Here is an 18,668-nt window from a genome sequence, read left to right as displayed (position 1 = left end):
GGGGGGAGGGAAAGAGAGAGAGAAGGGAAATTGCATGGTAAAGGAAGTAGACCCTCATTGTTATACAAAATTACATATAAGAGGAAGTGAGGGGAAAGGGGAAAAAAAACAAGAGAAAGAAATGTATTACAGTAGATGGGGTAGGGAGAAAAGATGGGAAGGGAGGGGAGGGGAGGGGAGGGAAGGGGAGCAGAGGGGGGATAGTGGAGGATAGGAAAGGCAGCAAAATATAACATACACTAGTATGGCAGTAGGTAAAAAAGTGGATGTGTAACCGATGTGATTCTGCAATATGTGTATAGAGTAAAAATGGGAGTTCATAATCTGCTTGAATCAAATGTATGAAATACGATATGTCAAGAACTTTGTAATGTTTTGAACAATTAATAATAAAAAAATAAAATAAAAAATAAAAATACTGCCTACACAACTCTTCATTTTACAGATGAGAAAGATGAGGTCTAGAAAATAAAGTATTTACAGTCCTATTGGCAGGTAATATTATTAAGGAAATATCACCAGATCTTCTGGGTTCACTAAAGTAAACGAGAAGTTCAGGAGTTTTCACTGAGTATTGAAATTTCTGTTGTATGGTCTTGGTAAATGAAGAAGTACATTTGGGATGGGTACCTCCAATTGTAACCTAGATCTGGAAAAATCTTCCAAGGAATCAGTATATTCTCATAGAAGGGGAAAAGTAACAGATATTTTCCTTCTTCCTACAGACCTAAGATTGAGTAAATACCTTTATGGACATTTGGATCCAGGATTTTTTTTAAGGACATGAGTACGAAGCAGAAAGGAATGAGATTTGCTTAACATGCTTACTAAAGACATTGGTTTGTATGTATATACATAATACCAGGACTTCCAATGGGGTGGTCCTTTATTACCTGGGTCATGGTGATGGTGCTGCTCCTCACTCTCTGAGAAGGGAGGAGTCCTGTGCCTGTGTCTCCTTTCTCTATGCTCACCTTGCCCATGGTCCCTCCCATATACAGCTTCCTTGCAGTGAAGCCCTGCTTTCTGTGAGGACTTTGGTGAAAGTCGATCTTGGTGTTGGGACTGTTTTCCCCAATTATGAGTTCCATGGCTACCATTAGCCTTCCAGTCATCACAATGAGTGCTCAGAAACACATCACCATTGATCTTAGGAAGTGGAGGTCTTCGGAGCTTCTCCTGACTAGGCTTTTTTCTTTCATGCTGCTCGCTGGTAATTTGGGCATCATCTCTCACTTTGCCCCAGCTGGAGGAAGACAGGGATCTCTCTGGTGAACAATGTTTTTCCAACTCTTTTAAGTTCTCCAGTGGATGTCTTGGTTTCTCTTTCTTCTGCTTCACAGTCTTTCCATCATTCTGTAGTCTACAAGACCTTGAGTATCCAGAACCCAATTCCCTGGCCCTCCTTGACCTTGGCTGGTCTGAGTGGAGGTATAAGGATATGAAAAATAAAAATGCAAATTAACTTAATGAGAGTATGAACTAACTACATAGAGGAAGTCAGGGCCCAAGTTTAATATTTTCAAAATGGAGAAAACTGCTTAACAAACTGAGCAGAGAGAATGAGTATTTACTAAAATGTTCCATGTATACAAAAAGGATTCTGGGTATATAATCAGAAAGGTGAAAAACTAAAATTAAGTGAAATCTGAAAGAAGAATTTGATCTTGATTAGGCAGAATTTATGGAGTACTTTCATATTTGCCAATAACAAAAAATATAGCTGTTGAACATTAAAGTGTATTGTATAAAACTGTTTTGGTACTAGTATGGGGAGAAAAGTAGGGACTCAAAAGTCTTATAAAATAGAAAAAAAAATTAAGATTTGTGATTTCAGTCATAGGCTTTCAACTATTCTTAGGGGAAATGGCAATAAAATTATATCAGAATGTTGCTAGTTTCTGCTTAGTTTTGAGAAAGATCTTGATATTCCTATACCCACTTCCCTTTTGTGGCCAAAGCAAACATTCCCAGATACTTCAAAAAATAGCCCTTTATCACAGTTCAGTGTGGAAAAGGTTAAGAGGAGAATTTCAGGTGAATAAATAACCATGTTTTATCTTTTAATAATTCTGTTCTCAATTTTAGTGAATCTTGGCAGAGAAAAAAAATCTTAAAAGGGGATGCCAAAATGGAATACATAAAAATGGGTCACTTCCTAAATATATTTCCAAAAATTTTTATACAATTTATAAATAAATATATAAATCTCAAAATTTAATACAAACTTCAGAAGAGCACATGATGGGTGCTTTTGTCTCATTCAAGCACACTGAAAAAAAAAAGCAAATTAATATGCACTTTCCAAGGAATGTACTGATTTTAGTGTTTTTAAAATTTTAAATTCATTTGGGGAATAAAATAAAGAAATCCTAATTCCAAAGAAAATTGCTAATTTAGTTAAGATACATTCCCTTTTGGAATTAATCATTTGCTGAACTGCATGTAACAAAGCTATCACCATTTGATGGGGTGTAGAGAAAATAAAGAACTATGTTTTCTTAGTTTTTAGTGTGTTTTTACTGTTCGGTTGCTTTGATACTGTTAATCTGATAAAGGAATAGTGTAAAGGGGTGTCACAGCTTCCACCCAAAAATCTCAGTTTCATCTTACATTTTCCAGAAGAAAAGGAAATCTTAAAGATAAATCTGTATTAAAACCTATAATCAAAACAATCTGTACAAGTATTTAACTCTATAATTTACAGTTAAATTTATATGACATAAAAATAAAAAGTGAAATGAAATAACTACTCTATGATAAATAAAAATTCTATTCCTTTAATCAAAATATTATTTTAAGTCTATTTTATAACTGAGCAAGAATCATTTGGCTTGTGCAATAATGTGATATAACCAGCTATTAAATGACAACCACATTCAAGAAACAATGGTTTATAGTGTTGATACCAATATGCACACAAGTAACATGAATGAGTCTACTTTTAAGACCAAAGGAAACAGAAAAGGTTTGGTTTTGATATGAATTTGTGAGGCTGTGTTTTTTAAAAATTCCTGTTGAACAGTAAACCCAATAGTAGATTTATTCTAAGAACATGTGTTGAAATAATTATTACAGAGTCGTCACTATATTTTCAGAAATGACTGGAAAAAAATTTCTCTAGTTTACCTATTGTGATATCTATAAATTTGAGGGGAAAAGAGACAGAGGTGGAATATCTGTGTCAGTCCTTCAAAACCCCTTCCGGCTGAGGACTGAGAATTAGACACTTTTTGAGACTAGGTTATTTGGCAAATATAAATAACCTCCTTATTGCATACACACCCACACCCCACTTCCATGTTTATCATTCAAAATAAAATATTTTAGGTAAATGCTATATTATATACACATAACAACATATACACATAACAACATTCATGAATGTATAGAAATAGTACTTTAGAGTTCACAAGTTCTTCACCAAAATTACATTACTTGATTTTTTCAATATGCATGTGAAGGACATGTTTTTAAAATCTTATTTTACAGATCAGAAAACAAGGCTTAAAGATACTGCAGTAGAGATCTTTTTTAAAATTACAGTTGCTCTAAAGAAGGGACAAGACTTGAATCATAGTCTTATGACTTTAAAAATAATCATACATATGAGTGTAATACAGGGTATGTAGCTTTGAAAGAAAAACATGGACTCACAAGTGAATAAAATAAACCATTTCACAAGTGACATAATTTGAAAACATTTTGGATAATTTCAAAATTTTTAGAAAATCTATATATAATCATTTTTAAAAGATTAAATTGTTAAATTTTATGTAAAACAAAAGCTGAAAGGACAACCATTTCTGTAATGTTATACTGTGATTATGCAAGTAAGGCAAAACTCAAACTAAAATCAAAAGAAGTACAATTAAGGACTATCCCAGATGTGTTGGGAAAGGATCACACTGCAAACAACAAAAAACTGCTTTATAAATATAAGCCAAATTATAATATGGTCTCTGTGGAATTCAACTTGGCCTAACTAAAGGCATATAAATGAGGATCACATGTTTACCAACATGTAATCTCTCAGCACCACCACAGCTGAGGCAAGAGAAATTCTAGTATCTACACACACTTGCTCAGGTCACCACTTCCTATTCTTCAATACACACTCAACTCCTCAAAACAGCATATATTGTGCTCCATATGTGTACAATGAGTCAAAATATATTTTGCTATCATGTATAACTAACTAGAACAAATTTTTAAAAAACAAGCAAATATGCCAATCTCTACAAATTTACAAAAATAATTAAATATATAGATTGTTTTTATAAGGTGTATTCACGTGTCTGAGAAACCATTCAATTCTTAACACAGTCTCCTACCTAGAGATGAATCAGAATAAGAGTAGTCTAGTCAAAACAAATAGGTCTGAGTTTCAACTCAAGTTAGCATAGATGTTAAAATTACTACTTTAGACCAGTCGGGCATGTTGGCACATGCCTGTAATTCCAGCTACCTGGGAAGTGGATCCTGAGTTCCAAGCTATCCTGGGCAACATAAGTACCCTTCTCAAAAACAAAACAAACAAAAATATTTTAGTATTCTTAATTATTTGCCATCCTAATGTGCTTGGATTTAAATTTTAAAATAGTTTTATTTATAGTGAGCATGCCTCCAGAGCAGAATTAAAAATTAAAAACAAAAAAAAATACAAGATAATATTTCTGAGATTTGAATTACAGCTGAAGAATAACTTTACCTTCTGGTCTCCAGTATAGCAAATGTAGTAATAACTTTTCTTTCTTTTTAAATGATGTAACATATCATTTCATCAGAAAAAAACTAGCATAAAAAAGATGGTTATCAAAAAAAGATCTGAGCATTTCACTTACGAAAAAAGAATCAAGCAACAAACAGAATCAACCTGCTTATAAAAATAGGCCACAGAGCTGATCCTACTGATCATAGTAAACTGAGTACAAAACATGTGACTGCTTGCCCGGTGTGCAAACCTGTAATCCCAGCAGCCAGGGAGGCCGAGAAAGGAGGATCAAGAGTTCAAAACCAGCCTCAGCAATGGCAAGACACTAAACAACTCAATATATCCTTTCTCTAAATAAAATACAAAATAGGGCTGGAGATATGGCCCAGTGGTTAAGTGCCCCTGAGTTTAATCCTTGTTACCCGCACCCCCCCAAAAAAATGACTGCTTAAGATTATACTCAAACTATAATAATCATATCATCTACATATATGTTGCTTCCATTCTACTCATCAAAGACAAACACATCAAAGTTGATAACTGGTTTTGCAAGGTCCTTTTGGATCACTGACCTTAAAATTTTTACTATCTAGAAGTTGTCTTTAGGTTTTTTTTACTCATGACCCAAGGTATGGTCTTCAAGCTTATGTTCAATAGTGACTCTTGAAACCACGTGAGATGTCATTCCTTAGACAAATCTTTGAAAAGGGCTGAACTTACTTGCAAATACTCATTTCCCAACACATATTTAAGATAAAGAGTCACCACCACCACAACTACCACCACCACACCATCACCACCACCACACTGCAAAGCAAACACCAGAGAAGCAAGACTGTAATAGAACTCTATTCCCTTATACATATATTGTAATCAAAGAGCAAAGAAAGCAAAAAATATATAAATAAAAATAAACAATGCATCTCAAAATTTAGTATTGTCTGTCATCAGCAGGATAAATCACTGGCCTAGGTTTAAAAGGCGAGAAAGCATGGAGAAAAAAAAGTTTTGTTTCCCAGAAACTGATGCATGGTGTGCCTTCTTTATTCACACCATTTTGCAAATTAAAACAGCAATGTCCAGACTTCTTTGAGAAAATTTAAGTGCAAAGACTCATCCATCATTTTCAAACTCTATTTTATGTACTTAGAAGATAATACATCACTCCAAGAGACTGCAGCACGGGAGAATACATGCCAAATCTTACAAAGCCATATCCAAGTTTAAAAGTCATAAAAATGGCTCTGATTATCCAACTATGGAACAGATGAATTCATTACCTTATAAATAGAATCCCACCACAAATCTAAATGTACTCAATATCTGGGATAAGAGAAATATCCCCAGGTCCCTAAGGTCACTTTATGGATAGAATCCAAAGAGTGTCTTGCAGTTATGTCTAAGAATAGAGTAGGTCATAATACAGGGATGGTTACCTCCATCTTCATAAAAGTAACTATCTCCATAAGCACTGGCTCCAGAAAACTCTGGAATGTGTTTCTTTCGCTTTTTCTCCTCTTGCAACTCCTTTTCTTGCAAAAGGCGAGCTATATCCTGCAAAGACAAGAGGGAATGAAAATAAACACCACCAGGGAATGAACTATCTCTATATAATGAAGTTCAATATCCTACTACCATGCTTTTATGGTCTTTGTCCGTGGCTCCCACACTTCCTGGCATTAGTCTCATGCTAGCCAAATACCATAGACGATTGGATTGCTCAATGGCAGTGGCATATAATACAGATGAGTAAAACAGGATTTTATTTTCTAATTGAACGTTAAGTCTAACCTAATTTCAAGATATTCAAACAGTACTACCTACAGCTGGTTGTACAACAGAATTTTAAAAATACACATTTGTGGGCCCTTCATCTAAGCTGACAATTCATTAAGTCTGTATGGGGAAGGTCACAGTAATCTATAAAACTTTATAAATTATAAAGGCACTGTGAGAAAGAGAGTGATAAGTAACATTCCAACTCTGCTTCTCAAAACATTACCACCCCTACATGAAAACAAAAGAACATGCAAATAACTTTAATAAAATTATAAACTATAAATGCCTCAAAAAAAGTTAAATATCTATGGGAATACAAAAGATGGAATATTATTTAGAAATTAGTACAAAACTCTGCATTGTGTTAGGCTTTGAATGAGGATCTGAATTTCAACATAGAAAGGAGAGACAGAGCGAGAACATCAGCAAAGTTGTGAATGTTAAAATGGGCATCAATCTAGAAGATGACCAGCAGTCTAATCAGAACACAGGCCATGAGATATTGAAGAAAAAAGGTGAGAAAGATAGTCAAAGGCTGAATCACAAGCACTCCTCACAGAGAATTATAGGAAGTCTGAAGCCCAAAATATAGGAGATAAAGGGTCACTAAAGGTTGTGGGGTGGAGAATGACAATGTTCTAAATCTGATGGCTATTTCTATGAAAGTCCTATAAAATAGCATATAAATTTTTATGCTCACATACACTTTCCTCATTAGACACATAAAGGTTCACAACAAATATGGCAGCAATATTCAAGCATGCAAATGGTAATAACCATCAGAGATAATTCTCTATATTTATAATAAATAAGGAACACAAGAACTGCTTAGATGTCAGTGATGAAAATTGGAAGCAAAAATTACTATTCTTTTGAAATCTTCTGAATCTGTCCAGAGGAATACACTAAGACTATAAAGCAATTTAAAAAAACATCCATATGAGTGAACTAGACTTTTTTTTACATCTCTGCCAAAATGCTGGATGCTAAGGCTAGGTAAAATAAAACTGATTTGGGGCTGGGGTTGTGGCTCAGTGATCCTCAGCACCACATAAACCTAAATAAAGATATTGGGAACATCTACAACTAACAGAATTTTTTTTAAAAAGGGGGGGTGTATGTGAAGGATCCATTTCTATTTATAAATAAATAAATAAACAAAGATGTTCACTATACCTTCAGCTTTTTTTTTCTTTACTATTTATCAAACTAGCCTTACAAATTGACTTTATGTTAAGTAAATGCCTAAATGCAAACTTAAAATATATTAACACATTGCTCTTAAGTGAAAAAATATACATGTATGTACATGTATACATATATATGTATAGATGTGTGTATGTAATTTTTGGGGGGTAAATAATCTATTTTTAAAAGTCTATACTACACAGTGTCAGACACTTGAGTGGCATTCATAAAATATTCCAACTCAGAATGAGAGATAAAGGATACAATCCTACTTAACACAAGTATACTTCTCATGCCTAAAACTTGAATTTCTAACGCTTTAACGGAAAAAGTATGCTGTAAGTCTGAAAGTTAAGATGGTTTTCTTTCCCTTCTAATTCAAGCAGAGATGCTTTAACAAGATATTGGGTGAGAAACAATAACTACTAATATAAATTTCTTTGAAGCTTCTACTATTTATGTGTGTAATGAAGACTGAATTATTCAATTCACATGCGTTTGACTACTTAATGCATCATTTTAATACATCTGTGCATGTTTACCAGGCACCAATGCCTAAGTCAGTTTCGTTACTTTGATGTCTAAGAAAGTAATATATCAATCAGTTAGGAAGGGAAAGAGGGGTGGGAGAAACAGTTTGCTTCTCCAAACTATAATCTGTTAAATTAGATGTTCTCACATTCTTACACAGTTGACCAAGGGAAAAAAAAAATACAAACACCTCCCTGAGTTGTCAATTTTACTAAGCATCCAACAATTTTCTCTAAGTGATGTGTTCTATACAAAACCAAAATTTCCTGTTATAACTGAGGGAAAAAAATACAAAGAAAAATTATCAGGCCTAACTGCCAGCAGAAATTAATAAACTACACTTCAGGGACCTTATAATTGCTTTCCTGATATTGAATTTAGTACTAATGAATACACAATAATGAACACTCTCCCAGTGTGAAGAACTAGGACAAGAATCATGTCCTTTCTTTACAATGTATTATTAGCTAGTCAAGGGCATGGTTTTGATCAAGTAGAAAAACAATAATAATATGCACTTATTACCTAAGCTTTTTTGTCTATAGCTTTTTTGAGTAAGTTTCTCCTGGGTGTGAAGAAATGGTTTGCTAGACTTGAAGAAGGGAAAAGATTCAATGGAAAATTGCCACTATATTATAGGTGAGGCTTAGCATAAGTACCCCACTTCCCTGCTTTCCAACATTACTGTGCAATGAATTCTGCTGGGAGATTTCATAATGAAGTAATTTCCTTTGAAACAAGCTAAAGATGACAATTATTAGTCACCATGCATCAATGTAGCTAACCAGTTTAGTCACCTTTGATACAATCTCCGTAATCCTTAGCTTCCTTCCTGTTAAAGGATAGTGTAGTCTAGAATATCATTCCCTAAACTATTCTGAAGAACACAGAACTCAAAAGTCTAATAAAAAAAGCATTCAAATGAGAGCATATACCACATCTCTTCAAAATGCCTATTAATATGCTTCAATCTTTGATTAAAGAAACTATTATGTTTCCTTAACCTAGAATTTTCCAAACTCATTTTATGAGAGAGCCCGTTATTATATATTGAGTGATATATATTTATTAATATGAACCTTGTGGAATTTCTGTTCTACACAACATAACTTGGGGAAACACATCTACAGAAATGTTTAAACCATTTCAAAGTCATTTTTAATTTTTTTTAACTTATTAGGTAAACTTATTTGGGGCCAATAAGTGGAAATATCCCTGTTCTACAGAAAACTCTCCAGGAAGTACACTAACTAGAATGGGAACTTACATCTCACCTCTCCCTTTTCTGTTATCTAAGCTTACTCAACTCTGAAAATTTGAATATATAATCATAAGAAAGGGCACAATTAAGAATCTCTAGAATGATACTAGAGAGTCATTTTAATGAAAACATAGATTTACTGATATTCTTCAAGGAAACAAACATGATGCTGTGGACCAGTAGGGAATCAGAATATAGAGTTAATATCCCTAAAGTTTTCATCTATTTATGAAGGGTCAAAAGCAAATCTATTAGTATAACATAAGACATGCAAGGTAGAGCCCAGGGGAGTTGGGTACATCTTTCCCAAGTAGATAACAGATTATCAAATCATGGTGTTGAGTTTCTTAGAATATTATCATGGTTTATATGATTTATATCAGGGTTACTTCTACCTTAAAGTTTTCTTCTCTATCCACAATTGTAGTGAGTTTCAAAAAGAGGAGATATATTTTAAAACAATCAAAAGGAGATCCAAAAATGTGATTATCAATTGACTGAAAGGAAAAAAAAAACCTATTAACTGGCAATTAACATATTATCATCCAACTCAGTATAGATCTCAAAACAGATATAATAATATATGATAAAGCAGATAACTCAAGGAGTTATCTAGGAAAACAGAATACTGTCAATTCTATGGGTGTAAAAACATCAACATAACTAGGATAAGAAGAAAGAACTTTCTCAACTAAAAGCTACTCTCTCATCTCCCTTTCTGCTCATGTAAATATAAATTCATCTTTAAGGTTTCAAAATAAAGAAGTTTTTTTAATAACTAAAATGTGTTGCTATTTGAGCTCGTTTCTAAATATTACTAACTTATATAAATATTCTTTCAGATTCTTTTGAAATTTCTAGTCACTTAAGAGTGTTATGAATAAGTACCAGGACTACCACTAGATTAATTTTTTTATATATATACATTGGTTACTAAGTTTATCCCTGAACAGTTCACATTATAAATGGTTTCAAACTCTTGAACCAGTGCCACAATGTTTCATGACATGTTTGGCCATGCTAATGTTTACTTAAGCCAAAAAAAAAAGCTGTTCCTAAAATAGTTGCACATTCACGTATATTTGGAGTAAAGTCCAAATCTCACACACACATAAGAGCTTTATTTAAGAATACATTTAAGAATAGCTAAGTCAAATCAACCAAAAATGCATTCCTTGGCTTTACTAAAAACTGACAAATGCTTATGGTGTAACTGAAGAGAGATCTCAGTGGCAGTAATCTATTTTTATTAATCACAAACTCATAGTACTGCACATCCAAAGGCTGCAAGTCCCTTCAACAGGGCACCTAGAGAGAAATTTAACTACCATATTTAAGGCATAACATTAAAAAAGATTAAAAAAAAAAAGAAAGAAGAAAGAAAAAGAAGAGAAAGAGAGAGAGGAGGAAGAGGGGGAAAAAAGGAAAGTATCCATAAAGTAAAAAGACAGAAAAAAAAAAGTCCCAACTTTTCTACATCTGTCTCCTTGAATGGAAATGCTACTTTCTTTAAATCTGTGCTGAGTTAACAAATGCAATTAAATTATATCATAACAAAGTTGGAAATGCTAATTTACCCACACAAAGCCAGAAAACTCCATTACATCTCATGACCAATGCTGTTCAGAAATAAATCTCTGCCCTACACAGAAAGGGGCTTGGGTTTTTACATCTATTTATTTTGGGGAGTTATAAACTAGCTAAGAGAGTTAACCTCAAAAATCTCTAACAGATTTAGGCAAAAATCCAGAGAGGAATTTTCCATAGCCCTACTGCTGATTCAGTTATTAATTAAATAGACTCTACCAGGAAGCAATATATATATATATATATATATATGTGTGTGTGTGTGTGTGTGTGTGTGTGTGTGTGTGTGTATAAAAATAATATTTAGGACTGCTCATAAGTAGCAGGCAATACTTTCCCAAAAACTGGCCAGAAGAATTAGCACTACTGTTTTAATCTCCTCTGCCTTTGAGGAATCGTATTTCCAATGGATTAAAATAAACAGCACTATTATATATCCTTCAATGACAAACTTCATTAATGTACATTTTGATCATTTAATATTGATAATGTACTAGTCAACTAAGACAAAAGGACATTCTGACAGTAGCCATCTTCTAAAGCATGAGGTGAAAGGTCAAAAAGTGAATGCAGTTTCTTAGGGGCTAATCTCTTCCAGCTACTAAATCTCGACAACTGTATTCCTCATTTAACTTTTCCACTCTACTGGGGAAGGGGGAACATTTCAGTAGGTCAAACTAGTGATGGAAGGAAAGCTAGTGGGAGGTCTATAAAGGCAAGTAAATGCTTGAAGACCCCATAAACCACACCATATTGGGACACACTAAAACCTGTTTAATTTTCCTCTACTTTTGCACATATATCTCTGTATGAGAAATCCAGATAGTCATAAGGGGCAGAATTATGAAGAATTACCTCGCAGGAAAGCAAAGAGGAAAGAACAATTATTAACTTCATATGTACCAGAGGCATGATATACATAATCTCACTGAAACCTCATAATAGCCCTTTAAGATGCAACTAAAAAGTCTTACTCATTTTAGAACCTGAGGTTCTCCACAGTTAGATGCTGAAAGTCATCCAGCTAAAGTTAAGAATTAAATTCACATCCAAGTCAGCCTAAATTCCAAAGTCCACAGACTTTCTGTTGTAACACAGTATACCCAAGTCAGAAGCAGTCAGTCAGGAAACCTTAATCATAGAAACAGTTCTCTGGCATCTTATTATAACCTGGGATTAGAAACTTCTTTAAGACTTAATTTCTTAATCTGAAAAATAGAGTAAAATCACTACATTTGTTTATTTTACATAATATTTCATGAGACCACTTAATTTGCTTACTATTTAAATTCTACATGCCTAAAATAAACTGTTTTAGTTTCTCTTTTTATCTTGTTTTTCTCTGAAAGGAGAGGGAAAAACTCAGACACCAGTAGCATTTATTAGAAGTCAATTAGTTCCTCTGTTATTTTTTAAATAGAAGCTTTACTGTCTATAAAATATAATCACTCATTTCATTCCCCAGTTTCATTCTCAAAGCAGTCTTTACTATAGAGAAGAACACATGCTGTAGTAAAAAAGAGCCTCCTGTGTTGATAACAAGGACCCCAAATAAGCTCTCTTACTTTAGTTTTTATTATCACATAATCATAGTTTGTTTCTAGAACAACTAAATATATTCAAACCAAGTATATCATAGTAATCTAATCTTGAATAAGAGGGGGTAGAGGAACAAGAGTGGCTCAGTGAAAATAGCAGTACATATAGGCTAGTTTACTGAAGACCATGATCATATTTATTTAATAGGGTAAAATGTGCCAGTTTGCCCATAGTCCAAGGGTATGTTATTTATTAATAGCACCCCCTAAACCCTCAAAGTTATTTCTGGCTACATAACAAATCATACCTACTATTAAAAATGATAAATCAAGACAGTAGCCAAGAACAGCATAATAGATGTAAAAAAAGGGAGACACAGAATTGATTTAATTGAAGTGCATTGTTTGTATGTAGTGGTGCAAGTATATAACACCAGAGCAAATAACAGTTAACTAAAAGTTCAAGTCTTTTCACAAACCAAGCACTATTGCTCATTTCAGTCATTTGAAGACTTTTTAAAAATGCAACTAAAAACATATATAAAATCAAACAGATTAGTTATTTAAGTCAACAAATCAAAGGAAAGTAAAAACATCAAGAAAAGAAAGAGTGAAAATAATTGATAGTTCCTGGCCTCTTACAAAAACTAATAAACCCTGACTCTATTTCAGGCTCCAAAATCTGCTTTTTCTAAACCTGCATGAATAACCCAGGCAGAGAAACCTTTAGTGAGCTGAAGAGTATTCCCAATACTTTCTCTCTACCCAGAACTTCCGAATGCAGCCATAATTAGAAACAGGGTGTTTGTGGACATAAATTAGTTAAGCTGAGGTTATACCAGGTTGGTCCTCAATCCATAAGAAGAGAGGACAAGCTGGGTGCAGTGGCACACACCTGTAAACCCAGAAGCTTGGAAGGCTGAGACAAGAGGATCGCAAGTTCAAAGGCAGCCTTAGCAATAGCGAGGTTGCAAGCAACTCAGTGAGACCCTGTCTCTAAATGAAATACAAAATAGGGGATGTGGCTCAGTGCTCGAGTGCCCCTGAGTTCAATCACCGGTACCAAAAATAAAAGAAAAAGAGAAAGAGAAGGCAGCATGCCATATGATAATGAAGGCAGAGGCTGATGAAATGATGCAGCTATAAGCCAAAAACAGGAGTCAACAGGAGCTGGGAATAGACAAGGAATGATCCTTCTCAAAAGGAAACATAACCCTGCCAACATCTTGATTTTAGATTTCTAACCAAAACTATGAAGGAATAGATTTCTGTTGTGTTAAGTCATTAACGTTGGGGTACTTTGTTTCAGTACTTCCAGGATATTAATTTACACCTTAGGACAAATTATCCATTAACATGTCTAAAAACTATATAAAATAAATAAATAAATAAGGTTAGAGCATAGCTGCTCAGTAGTAGGGCACTCCTGGATTCAATCCCCACTATTAAAAATAAGAATATAAAAACATTTGCTCCTGATCTGAGCACTCCTTCCTGCATGGGATGGAAGGGTATTAACAAAGTTATACCTCATCCTTCTTCTCCTGAATGCGCCGTCTCTCTGCCTCAATAGCCAGCTTCTCCTGAATTTCCTGAGCAATTTCACAGTCTTGTTGTTCACTAAAAAAAAAAAAAAAGGTGAAAATAATATGAATACAAAAAATAAGGACTACATTTTCCTACAAAATAATAAACACAATTTATTGAATACTATGAGCCACTTCATATTTTTACTTCATTTATCCTCATGATAATGACACAAAGAGGTTGACACTGTCACATTTTAAAGATGAAAAGACTGAGGTCCAAAGAAATAACATCATTTCCTTAAGAACACACAAAAAAAATGTGTGGCACATAGGGAATCTGATCCACAGACCCAACAATGGAAAGCTGCATGCTTCTTCTACACCACCATATTACATACCCTACTGGGGCCACTCTACAGGAAGATAGGCTTTTTTCCTCAAGATTCTGCAAATGCTATATAGACTAGGACATTAGTGTCTACAAATAATCAAACACAGATGTACAGAAAGTCTGACAGCAAGCTCACTAAAATGTCAATTATACTGTGGTTATAGAGAGTTGATGGTATGGCTTTGAAATGATGTTTTTTAACTATTTAATTATCTGGATTTTTTTTCCCCAGTTTCAACAGCAAAGACTAAAAAAATTATGCTTACCCAAAAAAGAAAGAAAAGAAAAAATTTAGTGTATATATCTCAGCAAGGTCAACCAACTGGCCCAATGTCTTAATAGCTTAAGTGTCAGAGTTCACCATGATCCACATGTTCCTAGTCAAATGTTTCAATAACAAAAAAAATTGTCAAAAAAGCTATTGGAAAGTCACCATAGGACTTGTAATCTAACAGTAGAAGGAATCAGAGGGGCAGGAGCAGTCTTCTCTGCCACCCAAGTTGCTGCACAGACAGTCCTGACCATTTTTTCCCACTCCCCAAATCCTCACAGATCTTTGTAGCGCTTTTGGAGCTGAGCCTGGGCTTTCAGATCTTCCTCTTGGAGCTGTTTAGCAATCTGGAGATCATGCTGGACCAAACGGTTCCGCTGAATGTTCGATGCCAAATGATGCTCAACTTGAGACAGAACAATTGGAGAAAGAAATTATAATGCTTTCACTTGTTAGTAATAAATATTCTACTAAATTTAAAAAGAGCTTTATCATTAGAAATAGCTTCACATCTACTAATTCATTTTGTTCTCAATAATATTGTGCAATATGCAGCAGAGGAATTGTTATTCCCGGCTTTTCCCTGAATGAAAAGATCAAAAAGACTTAATTTGCCTTTGGTCACATGGCAAAGTGGCAGTGCCAGGATTTCTACACAAATACTCTAAGGCAGGGCTAATGCTCTTTCTATTACTACATGTTGATACTCTATTCTTAGCTGCATTTTAAAATTCTTTTTATATAGGTATAAGAATTAATAATTCACAAATCATGAGCCCACAAATACATACATAACTTTGACTTATTTTCCCATCAGAACACTACATAAATATTCAGAAAAATCTACACTATGACCTAATCTAGATGCCATTATTGCCTGGAAAAGATGTTCAGGCTAAGGGGCGAGAATTGATTCTTATGCCAACCTCTGACATAGCTCAGATGTGGTTACTACCACTGCTCCCTTTTACAAGGGAGGGAATTTCACGTTCTTCCTATATGCTCAGTAATCTTCTAATCCTTGAAAGAAGACTCACTTCAAAACACTCAAAAATTTAATCTTTATCCAGGTGACATTTGCCAAGACAAATCCTTCAGAATGAATGTACAGGGTAGCCCAGTGACTGTGTTCTATCCCTACCACACCTTAACCAGCCTCAAGCTACTACATAAAATGGTAATCTGAAGGCACAGGAATGAGGGCTATTACTCACTCTCTTGTTCCTGCAAGCTGTGAGCCAGGGTGTGGTCTTCCAGGACAGCAAAATCCCGGCACACTGCAGAGCATGAGGGAGGAAGAGCAGACAGGAAGGCTCATTAATAGTACTTTAACATAAAAACAACTTTGTTTACTTAACAATTCTAAGGTTTTGAGATGACCAAGTTTTTAACTTACAAAGCATAAAATTGTGTTAATAAAGTAGAAAGTCTTCATTCACAAAAATCCATATTGTGTCTGCTCAGTGCCAAGAACAAGGTGTCACAGAATACTTAGCCCTGGTCCCTTGTCTGAAGTGATAATATTAATCACAGCCATCAGAGCTCTAGGTCTAGACATTCTAATTTACCTCCATAGGGAAGGATAAATATTGCTGAAATAAGAGAAGATTCAATAATGCTTTATAAATTGCTACTGAGAAAAATCTGAGTTCTTGCACGGTCAAAAGAGTCACAAGAAAGCCTTTGCTTTAGTCATCTGCAGTTCAAGCGATTCTCTACTAGAAAAGTTATGTCTATTCCAATGTCTGTAAGGAAAAATACAATATTCATAGTCCTACATGTAGAAACAGATTTATACTTCAAGAATAATCACATTCTTTAATGGGAATTAGAGTTTGGTCTCAAGATCTCTCTACACATAAAACTGCCTTATATAATCTACAAACCCAAAGAAAACGAGAACCCTAGAGGAATAAGGAATGTATGCCTAACTTTGCCTCTATCTGAAGATACAGGCAAAAGCATCTGTTGGCCTGTTTTCTTAAAAAAAAAATATGGAACGTGATGGTCTCTAAGGTCCAGTTTACACCTGCTTCTTTAAATAAACATACAAACAAAACATGAAGTCATGAAAAATTCTATTTCAAGGACATGAGGTTAGGTGGTAAGTTTTCATTCTATTCCAAACATCATGTAACACACATTTTTGTTTGTTTGTTTGTTTAAAAAGGAAAATTCCCTAAGTCTCAAATTACTGCAATGGAGACTCAAGAACCCATCCCTGAGAGTCTCTCAGAAGTTTTAGGATCTCTTTCTGCATCTCTGGACTTGCTATTCAGAACACTTAGATGAAACAGAATGAATATTCCCCTGCCATCTAGGTACTGAAGTATGTTTACATGTACATCACAATAGTTCTGTTCCTCACTGAGAAATAATGCAACAAAGAGTAGGGAGAGCTTGGTGATGTGGCAATTAATTTGAAATTTTTATAGTGAAGGAATCATTCTTGCTCAAGAACCATACTAAACTGAATAGGGCCTGCTTACCACTTGCTCAAATGTAACTGCAAAACCAGTAATTCCAATAGAAAGCTCTATTTTTTCATCAGATATATTCTCAGAAAAATCTAGTACTTGAGGCCCTGGTCCAAATCATTCTATATTTCACAAAATGAACGTGCTTTCAAGATGAGATAGTGAATACCCTCATTTGATAGGTGAGGAATCCAAGGGCCAGAAGGAAGAAGAGTCTTATCAAGGTGACCCATATATAGTGCACTGTGATAGGGCAACAGTCAATGTCTAAGCCAACCAAGATCCCTTTCCTTTCCTGACAGCTCTCCTTGATTCTAGGTAAATCATGGTCAGAACAGACTTTAGAGAAGAAATTCTATATTAACTAACATTCACTCTCTAAAACACTTAAATCAATATCCAATTTTTAAATTGGATATTGTTCTTATGATATAATAATAGTGTGGCATACATGATTTGGAAAACATTACTCTGTCAGGAATAGTGGGTAGACACCTGTAATCCTGGCTATTTGGGAGGCTGACACAGGATAAGTCAGACATGGATTTAATTTATAGACAATAAATATTTGAAATAGATTAACCCAAATGAAGATAACCAAATCACATGTTAAAAAATGCTATTTTAATATATTATCTTATTTTGAAGCACCTTTATTATAATAGAAAAGCTAATGCTTTTATAGTTCATCAATTTTCTCATGTTAATCTTAGAGTAACATTCCTTTTTTTCTTCTTTTCCTTCCCCTCTCCCCACTGTGTTGGGGATCAAATCCAGGGCCTCATGTATGCTCAGCAAGCACTCTCACACCAAGCTCCATCCCCAACCCTTTTCACTTATTAAGATAGGGCTTCACTAAATTGCCCAGGCTGGCCTTAAACTTGCAAATTCTTCTGTCTCAGCCTCCCAAATAGCCAGGATTACAGGTGTCTACCCACTCTTCCTGACAGAGTAATGTTTTCCAAATCATGTATGCCACACTATTATTAGATCATAAGAACAATTTACTAAGTCTGAGACAAGTACTTTAAAAATAAATAGGCTTGGGGCTGGGGTTGTGGCTCAGTGGCAGCACTTGCCTAGCATACTTGAGGCACTCAGTTTGATCCCAGCACCACATAAAAATAGAAACAAATAAAATAAAGATATTATGTATTTCAAGAAAATAAATAAGTAGGCTAGAAAATGACAAAGTATACCACATACACAAGAGACTATGGTTTGGAGAAACTATATTTCAGTTTTATATACATGCTATCCACATAAATATATACAAATGTAAGTGATATGTACTAGGTCACAATGTAAAACATGTATCATTCTGCAGATTATAGACAAAAAAGTTTAGAAGCTACTTCATTTATGTTTTTAGGTAAGCAAGTTATGCCAAAAGTACAATTGA

General features: G+C 34.3%; 1 protein-coding gene across 4 annotated transcripts in view; it reads right to left on the bottom strand.

Annotated features, from left to right (window-relative positions):
* Positions 1 to 18,668, bottom strand: part of Ccdc50 (coiled-coil domain containing 50) — a 68,250-nt gene that overhangs the window by 23,574 nt on the left and 26,008 nt on the right. For 2 of the 4 annotated variants that reach the window (XM_015500002.2, XM_015500003.2), the window contains exons 2-6: positions 16,004 to 16,066; positions 15,069 to 15,195; positions 14,128 to 14,218; positions 6,151 to 6,268; positions 894 to 1,421 (exon numbers count right to left, since the gene is read on the bottom strand). In XM_015500002.2, the coding sequence (XP_015355488.1) occupies positions 894 to 1,421; positions 6,151 to 6,268; positions 14,128 to 14,218; positions 15,069 to 15,195; positions 16,004 to 16,066 (927 nt within the window). The remainder of the gene's footprint in view (positions 1 to 893; positions 1,422 to 6,150; positions 6,269 to 14,127; positions 14,219 to 15,068; positions 15,196 to 16,003; positions 16,067 to 18,668) is intronic. The other 2 variants (XM_015500004.2, XM_015500005.2) reach the window with 1 other exon arrangement.

Source organism: Marmota marmota, unplaced genomic scaffold (assembly GCF_001458135.2).
Source record: "Marmota marmota marmota unplaced genomic scaffold, marMar, whole genome shotgun sequence".
In the NCBI taxonomy this organism is placed as follows: domain Eukaryota; kingdom Metazoa; phylum Chordata; class Mammalia; order Rodentia; family Sciuridae; genus Marmota; species Marmota marmota.
The sequence above is the reverse complement of the archived record's forward strand: the minus strand, read 5'-3'. Positions and strand labels throughout refer to the sequence as shown.